The 10,705-nt window shown below is 37.9% G+C and overlaps 1 protein-coding gene across 1 annotated transcript in view; it reads left to right on the forward strand.

Annotated features, from left to right (window-relative positions):
* SMURF2 (SMAD specific E3 ubiquitin protein ligase 2) overlaps window positions 1-10,316 on the forward strand; it is a 63,850-nt gene extending 53,534 nt beyond the window's left edge. The window contains exons 11-19 of the mRNA XM_050908588.1: window positions 1,158-1,368; window positions 2,908-3,011; window positions 4,557-4,671; window positions 5,115-5,293; window positions 5,773-5,910; window positions 6,138-6,258; window positions 7,656-7,857; window positions 9,700-9,775; window positions 10,077-10,316. Coding sequence (XP_050764545.1) covers window positions 1,158-1,368; window positions 2,908-3,011; window positions 4,557-4,671; window positions 5,115-5,293; window positions 5,773-5,910; window positions 6,138-6,258; window positions 7,656-7,857; window positions 9,700-9,775; window positions 10,077-10,176 — 1,246 coding nt within the window. The 3' untranslated portion in view covers window positions 10,177-10,316. The remainder of the gene's footprint in view (window positions 1-1,157; window positions 1,369-2,907; window positions 3,012-4,556; window positions 4,672-5,114; window positions 5,294-5,772; window positions 5,911-6,137; window positions 6,259-7,655; window positions 7,858-9,699; window positions 9,776-10,076) is intronic.
* Window positions 10,317-10,705: the final 389 nt, after the last annotated feature.

Consider the following 10,705-nt stretch of genomic DNA (forward strand, 5'->3'; position numbering starts at 1 on the left):
TTGTGCAAAATTGCTTTAAATAGAAGGTTTGCAAATAACAGAATAGCTGTGAGAACCACATGGCAAACTGGGAACACCCCCACCCCTTTTTTTAATTGCCAGTTCTGTGTGTTCCTGTGGTAAAAGCCTGCTGGAGGTGAATTTCGGTCAGCCAGGAGAGCTTCTAGTAGACCTTGTTTCAAGACAGACAACAGGTTGAAATTTTAAAATATATTAAAACTGTGTTTGGTTCCTTCTAATATTTTTTGGTCTTTGATGTTGAAAAAAAAATAATTTATTAACATTCCACTGGAAAACATTCTGAACTGTAACCTTTCTTATTTATCCAGCAAATTTAGGGTATTCTCATATGTTCCACACAGAGATACTCTTCTCATGGTTTAGGTAAAATACAGCTTTTATCCTGTGTTGTTTGGAAATGCCATACTAAAAAGCTATAAATATCCACTTACTGTGTACAAGAAACGACACAAGAGAGGACATCTCTGCAACACGATTAATTTACTTTTCCTAGTAAGAAGTTAGATTTACAAAATCTCTTAGAATTGCTAGTAAAAATACTTGTTTATCTGTGCCAATTAGTTACATGTGAACTCCCACATTCCTGTGGTCCAGACTAGGCCAGGTACAAGGGACAAGGTCCTTGCCAAGCTGCCAGTACAAACATCTTTTTGTAAGCTTACTCTTTTTCAGACAAGCCATTTAAAACAGACTATGGTATTGACTGTAGATTAGAGGCATAGTGTTTGGCAGATCCCCGAATTTTAAAATGGAGGAAGGCAAAACACGCAAAGGAAATATGGAAATGGTATCTGAGAAATTCAGTGTCAGCAGCTTAGCAGTAAAATTGTATGGATAATACCTTATTATATAGTGCTGTAACCTTTTACATACTCCATAGAGTAGTACTAATAGAAATAACAAACCCTAAAAACAACTGATAGTTGCCAAGAAAGACAGAAGCATATGTCTTTAGTCAGGATAAAATCTCTCTGAATTTATTTTTTACTGGACCCAGACATTTTTAGCATAATCACAGTAATAATCATAGTAAATTGAAAGTAGTTTAGTTACAAAGCCTTAACCTTTAAGAAACGTCTGAAGAAAATAGGCGACGTATGACTTGAATATCTGCAAACAGCTGTGTTTGTTTCTAGCCGCCAGAATCAACTTAAAGATCAGCAACACCAGCAGCAGCAGCAGGTAGTGTCCCTGTGTCAGCTTCCAGATGAGGCAGAGTGTCTGACTGTGCCAAGGTACAAGCGAGACCTAGTGCAGAAACTCAAGATCCTGAGGCAAGAGCTGTCACAGCAGCAACCTCAAGCTGGCCATTGTCGTATTGAGGTCTCCAGGGAAGAGATTTTTGAGGTAATTTGAGAATTTGACCCATTTCTTAACATTGAGGGAAGGGGAGGAGGGTTGCTCATAACTGTCTAAAGCAGTCACTCAGTTAGATGAAATCTTGAAGTCTGGAGTTAAAGCTGGAATTTTACTGGTGGCGAACGGGAAGAGGAGGCATTTCAAGGGGATGTTAAGAACAGTCGTGTACTTAAAGTAGATGTATCTACGCTGTAGAGAAGAAGGAAAACGAGGAAAGCTTTCTCTGTGGCTGGAGATGTACAGACTGTGTCAGGGACTGAGGAAGGAGTCCAAGCACTTCATGTATTTGAAGATACTGTCTCACTGCTTCCTTGAATATAAGAATGCTGATGTCTGTTCCAGAGGGAATGTTACAAATTGAAAACCAAACAATTATTAGTGATCTTTGATCTCTTGTAACTTAAGTAAAATCACTATTCAATAGCATTCATCTTTGCAGTTTGGATTACTTAGCATCTATCTCAATTCTAGTTGATTTCCCCCCACCACCCCCAGAATCAGACCTATTTTATGAATTGTCTAGGCTTCTGAATGACTAGAGATGCCCACAGTGGGATATCTGCATTTTATTTTGTGACATTATTCAGCGGAATAATTCTGCTGAATTGATTGAACACAGTTATAATTCATTGGCTCTTTCTGGAGAACAGTCTGTCTTCTTGAGAACTTTATCACCCATCCCACCCATCCCTCTTGCATTTTTACCCCACCCACAAACTTGACAGCCCCACTGTGTTGTCACAGTTTTTCCCAGCCAGGAAAGCTTTGTGTCGGTCTTCCCTTTGGAGACAGTCAAATCAGTTCATAATCAACTAAAAAAGAAAGGGAGGAAAGGCTGCTGTACAGCAGTGAAAATTATTATGTTCTTGTTCTGAAAACTAAGTTGAGTGTGTTGGGTCCCAGGCACACCTACCTCTTCTGTTCTGCAAAGCCAAAGATTCGGGCACCCGTACTGGACATAAAAAAAACCCTAGAAAATTTAGTTTTATTCCTTTTTTAAAATTAGCATTTGTTTCAACTTTCTTTTTGTGTTTTCTTGGTGAAGTCTTACCGATAGAGGAATAATTCTGTAGATTTACTGGGATGGCATTGATGCTTCTGTTCTTAAGATGCTTCTTGAAGGTTTGTACATGTGTTAGAGTAGAAGCTCCACTGTTGGCTTTTCAGACTGCAAAAATTGTGAGCCTTTATGCAAAACAAAAGGAGTTTACTGACGCAGATTTTAATTTTTTATAAGTTATGTGAGAATGAGAGAGAGAATGTTCTGATCAGTGTACACCTCTGGAAATTTAACGGAAGGTGGTTCTTCTCATGTATCTGTTTTATTTGACAAGTGTTATCACATTTGTAGAAAACTCAGTATCAGTCTGTGATTTGAGAAACTGGTTAGTATCTAGGAAAATAGTATCCCCTTTAATAGTATCTCCTTCAGACTCAGAGTCTGAGACTCCCTTAATTTCTAATAAACAGTAGTAGCTTCTTGTCTGTAAAAAGCAGTTAATAAAAGAAAGCGTTATGTGTTTACAGGAATCCTACAGGCAAGTCATGAAGATGAGGCCAAAAGATCTGTGGAAACGATTAATGATAAAATTTCGTGGGGAGGAAGGCCTTGATTATGGAGGTGTTGCCAGGTAAACAGTCCGTCCTCTGTCTCTTCCCCCACACCCCAACCCCACTAACTACACCTGTGCTTTGAATCCTAAACCAGCCTTGTATCAGCCCTGTTTCTTTTTACATTATTCTTATTTATATTTATTTCTGTAACAGATTGTATGTCAGAAGAATATATATTTTCAGATAGTCTTTTAAAGGAAAAAATGCATCAAAAAAGAACTAATTTATTGGAAATAAATCAAAATGCATGTTACAGATCGCATCAGACGTCTATCATAGATGCGAGACACGCTTTTGGTATCTATTGAAATTACCGTATTTTTCTTTGGTTAGTAAAGCTTGGGTATCTGAGAATTTATACCACTAAATACTTGGCTTTGTGGCAGAACTTTGATCAAAAAATACACTTTATTGCAAATTGTCACTACTGTTTGAAGCAAAATGTTAAAAACTAGCAGTTAGTAGGCAACTTAAGTCTGCCAATAGTCTGAAGTTATTTTTCACTTGCTTATAAAAAGTGACGTTTATTGATTGTATGAAGATATTCTTCACATTTTTAAACAGCGTTAGGAATTGTATTGGCCAGTTGCACAGATGCTGGTTTACTTCACTGAAAATATTCCCCACCTCTGGCATGTGGATCTACTCTCTCTAAATGAGTATTGACTCATTTACGAGTATTCATTGTTTGCATTGCATTGCATTGCATTTTTTTAACATTAGTATTAATTTCAAAGTACAGAGCATGCTCCCAAACAGCCCATCTTTTGCATCTGTAGTTGGTGTATGGGAAGGAGCCCCCGGGACCTAGGCTGTTACGTTGCATGTATCTTCATGAGTTTGCAAATGGCCGACAGAGTTTTCACTTCATCCATTCCTAAATATTTTAACATGCTAATTAGCCATAACTGGTAAAACAGTCTTGTTGAATCAATTACTATTAATTGTTTGATGATAATAACGGTGTTTAAAATAAAGAAGTTGCAGATGCTATTGTGCACTATTTTCCAAAATATCTGCTAGTATTTTGCAGCATGGGTTTTGTTTCTAGTCTGTATGCTGTGGAGCCTTTGCCGTCTTCCATACACGAATACAGGAAGACCAAGCTAGAAAGTGTTACGGTTTTCCCAGTTCTTGGACCATTATTTACTGATTTGTGAACATGTAATTAAAACTTTAACTAAATATATCCATTACCTGAAGACGGTTTATATTAAAAGCTTTGACTCTAATACCTCTGTAGTATAGTCAGTAGAACACATTGTGTCTTGTCTTAGTGTGTAATGGATGAAGGAGAATCATAGTCAGAAACTCTCTTGGAAATAAGTAACCTGGGAAAAAAACTTGGAAAGCTGGGAAATACATCAGCTGTCAGGTGCTGTGCAGTTATTGAGCCAGTAAAAATAATTCTGATTTCAGCCTTACCTAAGCATGTTCAGAGATAACTTCCTTCACGTTTGTGTCTAACAGTAAGATTAAAAAAATCATACTATTTTGAAAAGATTCTCAGTATAGGAATGCATTTGTCTAAAGTACACAATAAATTCTTTTATTTTCTTCAGGGAGTGGCTCTACCTATTGTCACATGAAATGTTGAATCCATATTATGGTCTCTTCCAATATTCCCGAGATGATATCTATACACTGCAAATCAACCCAGACTCTGCAGTCAACCCGGTATGACTGGTAACATGAGTTCTGTAAATGATCGTTTTGTGACTAGAAATTAAATACATCTGGAGAGCGTTCTAGACTTACAAACCTAATTCTTACATTAGTATTGCTAGAGACTAAATTTGTGCAATAATATGATAATTTCTTTTTAGTACTGATCAAAGGAACTTCTCAAATGTGTTCTTAATTTTCTGTAAGATGTCGATTTATGTTTCCTTTGGGAGAAATTAAGTTTATTTTGATTCTTGGTAGTAAGAATTCTGGACTGGAAGCAATACACTCAATGTGCTGTGTATAAAAACAAAACAAAAAGCTCTGGATATGTTTTTGGTTTTGTTTTGGTTTTTTTTTTCTTTTCTCTGTATTGAAATTTTATTTCATATTCAGCAGATATAACCTGGAGGTCTTATTTAGCTGAATGGCTTAGTCTCTTCTTTCTATTCCAGGAACACTTATCGTATTTCCATTTTGTTGGACGGATAATGGGGATGGCTGTGTTTCACGGACACTATATTGATGGGGGCTTCACGCTGCCTTTCTATAAGCAGTTGCTAGGGAAGCCAATTACTTTGGATGATATGGAATTGGTTGACCCTGATCTTCATAACAGCTTAGTCTGGATACTGTATGTACTGTATATTACATCTTACAATGTTAGAATTCTGTCTCAGTTAACATGTGATAATGTTCCTAAACCCAGTTGAAAAGAAATGAAGTGTGTATTGATCTCCTGCTCAGACAGATTTAAGAAACATCTTTCTTGCACAATTCAGCTTCTTTAAGGCTTAACATGCTCAAGGTATTCAAATTTGGCGGGTGGGGGAGAGATAAGTGATTACTGAGCTGTCAAGTGCTCAGTTCATAAATTTTAATGTATTACTTTTGCCTATTAACAGTAACATATTATTAAAATATAACATTGAAACTTTGATAATGGTTTTAAAATATACATAGTAAAAATGTATGTTCATCTTGTGCTTCCAAGCATTTATTTGAAAAACGCTATTGAAAAACTAAATTGTGGTGTCTGTCAGATATATTATGGCTGTAATATATTTGCAGAATATGTTTTCACTGAGTCACTTGCTTATTTCTTTCCACCAGTGAGAATGATATCACAGGAGTCTTGGACCATACGTTTTGTGTAGAACACAATGCATACGGGGAAATTATTCAACATGAACTGAAACCCAATGGCAAAAGCATCCCCGTGACAGAGGAAAACAAAAAGGAATATGTCAGGTACATGAATATCTTTTCCAAAGTGTTTTATATTTCCTGCGGTTGGGAGGAACTTTTCCTTATTTGAAGTAATTGACAGTGTTATGTTGTTGGTTTTTTCCTAACTGGTAGTGCAATGGTGGTGTTGCGTGCATTCCTGTCCGTAAGGCGTTTTTTTGGCTGGATAAATTGCAGGTTTATTGTATTTGAATACACCTTTCACAAAACCAATTTGCACTTGCTTGCAGACTTTATGTAAACTGGCGATTTTTACGAGGAATTGAAGCTCAGTTTCTGGCTCTGCAGAAGGGATTTAATGAAGTAATCCCACAACATCTGCTGAAGACATTTGATGAGAAAGAGTTAGAGGTCAGTCCACTAATGTTACGTTATGTCGTCAAGTGTAACAATAAAAGCCTGAGGCATTCTTCTGAGACTGAGTAACGTGCGAAGTTGTATCCCCAGTGCTTTCGGGGTTTGCAGGTGCGCTATTGCAAGAAATACAGTTAGCATAAGAGGTTACCGCCGAGAGCTATGAGAGTGTTTCTCAAGGCGACATTTCATAGCAACTGCAGAAGTGGTAGAAGAGGAGACCCTCTCCTATACCTGAAAACCCAGCTGAGCCTACTGAGAAGTATCTGCAGTGACCTCAGGTTGTTTCAGAGCGCGTTACTCCAGCAGAGGTGGTGGTGCATATTTCTCGCGGTGCAGTTTCATGATATTAAATTCAGTGGTGCCAGGAGAACAGGCTGTCACTCCCTTCCACCTCCCACCTCTTTCTCCCAGCCCTTCCAGTGCACTGCACTGACTCTGGTGTCAGGCAGCTGTGTGGTTTTGCACAGCTGAGTTGTGCCAGACTGAATTGGCCCTGTAAATACACCAAAAGGAAAGGTGCTGTCTGGTGCTGTCACGGACAAATGTGCTACAAAATGTCAAGATCAGCATCCAAACAATATGCTCTCAAGGCAAATCCCATAGATCCCGAGCTTGTTTTAAAACTGAAATCTGATATACAGTCTGTTGGTTGTGGAGCTGAGGTTTTTGCCATATAAAATGGCCACAAGGTAAATTATTCATGCTTTCTTCTGTTTACTGTACTAGAATGTCAGTGATTGCTCTTCTTCTATCCTGAATATTCTCATTCAACAGCAGTGAGCCAGCCACACTGTTAACCCAGAATCGTTTTGCAGATGCAGAATAAGAAAGGGGAAGATCCAGTGTTCTTAGTCACTAGAAAGTGTCTTTATAATCATATTCCTGTTGAGCTTAAACCGATCCATTGTGGATCTCCATTTTAGAAGGGCTGAAAGCTCTTCATCAGGAGAGAAGTCTGATTTGTATTACATGTGTGGTATGACAAGAACAAGATTACTTTTGAGGGTCCAGAGTTCGACCAGCCAAACTGCACCCTTAGCTACGCTCTGGAAAGAAATATTGAGCGCAAATGCATGCACTTTCACACGTGGGTAGAATCTGTGCTTCTGTTATTTAATTGACAGGTCAAGACACTTTCGTATAAGCTTATGAAATGGTTGATTGTTCTTTAATTTGAATTGAGGCCATTTGAAAAATGGATTGTGTACAAAGGTAAGATTAAAAAAAAAGGTTATATTTCTGCATTGCTTAAGATTAGTGAGAGGTTATAATTTGCCTTTGGTATAAAATCTGTTGATTTTTCAAAATCAGTTGTTCATCATTTGGCTAGCTCCAAAATAATTTTTATATTGATCAATGATGAAATATTTAATTATATTTTAAATTTACAGCTCATCATTTGTGGACTGGGAAAAATTGATGTTAATGACTGGAAGGCAAATACTAGGTTAAAACACTGTACCCCAGACAGCAACATCGTGAAATGGTTCTGGAAAGCTGTGGAGTTTTTTGATGAAGAGAGGAGAGCGCGACTTCTCCAGTTTGTGACTGGCTCATCCAGAGTGCCTCTGCAGGGCTTCAAGGCATTGCAAGGTAACGTTTCTCCAGAAGGAACTGCAAATGCCTGTACTTGGAGGAAGCAATAGGACACATCACAGAAACATTAGCTGAAAATGAGGCTGGGTGGCTGCAATGGGACTTTTTAAGAGCGATTTTTAATGGTCTGATGAATAACAATCACAAATAGTCTTTTCTGTGTGTTTGTTCACTACCTTGTTATTCAGCTGTAAATGGCGCTCTCGTTTCAATTATGCACTTCCTTCTCTGGCAAGAAGTTCTGATCAGCGGGAGATCTTAGTGGGGTTCTCCTTACGTTTTTCCTAGAAGCCTGTTTTTTAATTTCTGTCTTTTACAAGCTCTCATCACCTGTACAGCTCTGGGACCAGAAAACTCCAACATGCAGTGTTCTTGCAATTCTGACAGCAGAGGCACTTCGTAATGCTGACTGCTTTTATTGTAAGAGCGACATAATCACAGGCAGCCCAGGCATCAGAAAAGATCACCTTAATTACCGACCTGTCTTCTGAACTTCAGCCGGAGCTCTGGGGCTCTGTTGTAGCAGCTCTGGCTGCAACCCATGCTGCTCTGTTAACTCAATAGTTACCCTATTTTACCCTCTCACAAGATGAGAGAAAACTGCCCAGGGAAACATGGACCATAAACCATTTTAACAGGTGGAAACAGAACACAAATGCTGTGATAACAGCTGCCACGTACAAAAGCCAGTTGCTCTAGAAATCTGATAATGAAGGGATAACGAAGAAGCCCTCATTTTCTTTTTCCTCCGTTCTTGAGTTCTAAAATGTCCAGGAGCATTAGAAGCTCAGGAATATTGAGGTTTTAAAGACCCTAGTTACTTTTAAGCAAAGTATGGTACTTAAAGTGATAAGTATTTAAATAATATTGCCAAGGGTGGAGGGACTTGTTTAGGCAAACTGTGTAACTGTTAACCACCTCAGAATAGTTACAAGTAATATTAACCCTACTATTGACGTGCATACTGTTACTGCAGTGGAGTGAGCTGTTTGGAGAATGGTAATGGAAGTAATACCAGTTTAATGTCATCTGTGCCACAAGTTTTAGTATGACTCTGCTAGTAAAACACATATTTCTGTGAGCAAATGAAGCCTGCTTTCCTGCAGATTTGAACATGAAGATTGTCAGGTTTTAGACCGAGTTGTACTAACACAGCACAACAAGCTCGCGTTCTTATTTAACAGCAGAGAGTCCCTGTGGATTATATTCTTTAACGTCTGTCTACTCAGGCAAGAATTCCAGTTTTGCTGAGGTTAGGGCATTTGTAACCGCTTCTGTCCTTTGTGAAATCTTCAACGTATACTACGTCTAAGAGACTGCTGTGCTGCAGTCTTTTTTCTTTAGCAGAGAGATTAGGGGGATCTCTATATGGTCAGATTAGTTTAATAAAATTATAAGAAGTTGGTATTGTGACTCCTCTGTTGAATTTGAATGGAATTGGCGACTACTTAAGACCTGTTATAAAATGGGGACAGATACAGCTGCGTAAGTTTTGTTCTCTAGGAAGGGTGAGAGCAGTTAAATTCAAAACTCTTAGAATTATGTAGTGCACTGTGTAAAACAGGTGTTTTATTCTTCCTTATCAATGCTTTGTTCTTGTTTATCTTTCAATGGTTTAAATAACTGCATTGTTATTGTGTGTGGGTGGAGGGGAGGAATCTGTCTGATAGGCACTGTGAGTTTGTTCTAATTTTTTTCCTGCTTGTTTATGATTTCAACTGTCTTTGTGCATAGCTTCTCTTTTTTGTGGTTTTAGTTACTTTTTTGTTGTTGCAGTGCAACAAAGACATTTCATATTATGCAATACAGTAGTAGTAGAGATCTTTTCTGGATTTTCAGGTGCTGCAGGCCCACGACTATTTACAATACACCAGATTGATGCCAGCACTAATAATTTGCCAAAAGCTCATACCTGGTAAGACTTTTTCAGATCTCTGTTGTCATACATAGATTAAGACCAATTTGCTGTCTCTATATTTTGAGCACTTTTTTTTTTCTTTCCCCCCCCCTCCTTTTCTGACCTAATAAATGCTATCCATTACAGAGCAGTAAAGGTGTGAAAACTAGAGATTGCTTTTATTTATATGAAGTTCTGTTGACCTTGTTAAGTATTGCTTTGTCATTGTTTCAAGTACATTAAATGATATGCAACAGAACTTTGACAGGTGATGCTTGAAGTTCCAGATACCTGAAACTTTTCTGCCTTCTATCCACAGCTTTAACCGAATAGACATTCCTCCTTACGAAAGCTATGACAAGCTATACGAGAAGCTGCTAACTGCCATTGAAGAAACATGTGGGTTTGCTGTGGAATGACCCTTCACAGGCTTACCTGAGACTCTATTTATATTCCTGTCAGCCAGAAAGCCCTTCCCTCAGCCAAGACTCAAGAAATGCTTGAAATACAGGAAACTTTCCCTTTTCTACACTAGGACACTGGGAGGGAAAGGACAACTTTGGAATTTTTTTTTTTTTTTTTTTTTTTTTTTTACTTCAAGAAAATAGGTTCTGTGGTTCCTGCCATAGGATCATTCAGCTGCTATTAAAAACTAATATCTTGAACATACAGAATGCTGACTTTTCCTACATTTCAACAGTTAAGCAGTATTCTATACTTAAAGACTACTACTATTTTTGTAAAAGGTAATCTATTATATTTGCCTACCTGATTTCTATTCTCAGATACCAAGACACAACTTCAGCAGTCGGTACAAGTCACGTTTCAGCCTGTTTTAAATGTATGATACTGAACAGCATCTATACCTGCTATTTTTGGAAAAAATATTTTGGATTATTCTAACTTTGCATAAAATTGGCTGAAAGAATCATTAATCTTTTTAATTAA

The sequence above is a fragment of the Gymnogyps californianus genome, chromosome 19 (assembly GCF_018139145.2).
Source record: "Gymnogyps californianus isolate 813 chromosome 19, ASM1813914v2, whole genome shotgun sequence".
Lineage (NCBI taxonomy): Eukaryota > Metazoa > Chordata > Aves > Accipitriformes > Cathartidae > Gymnogyps > Gymnogyps californianus.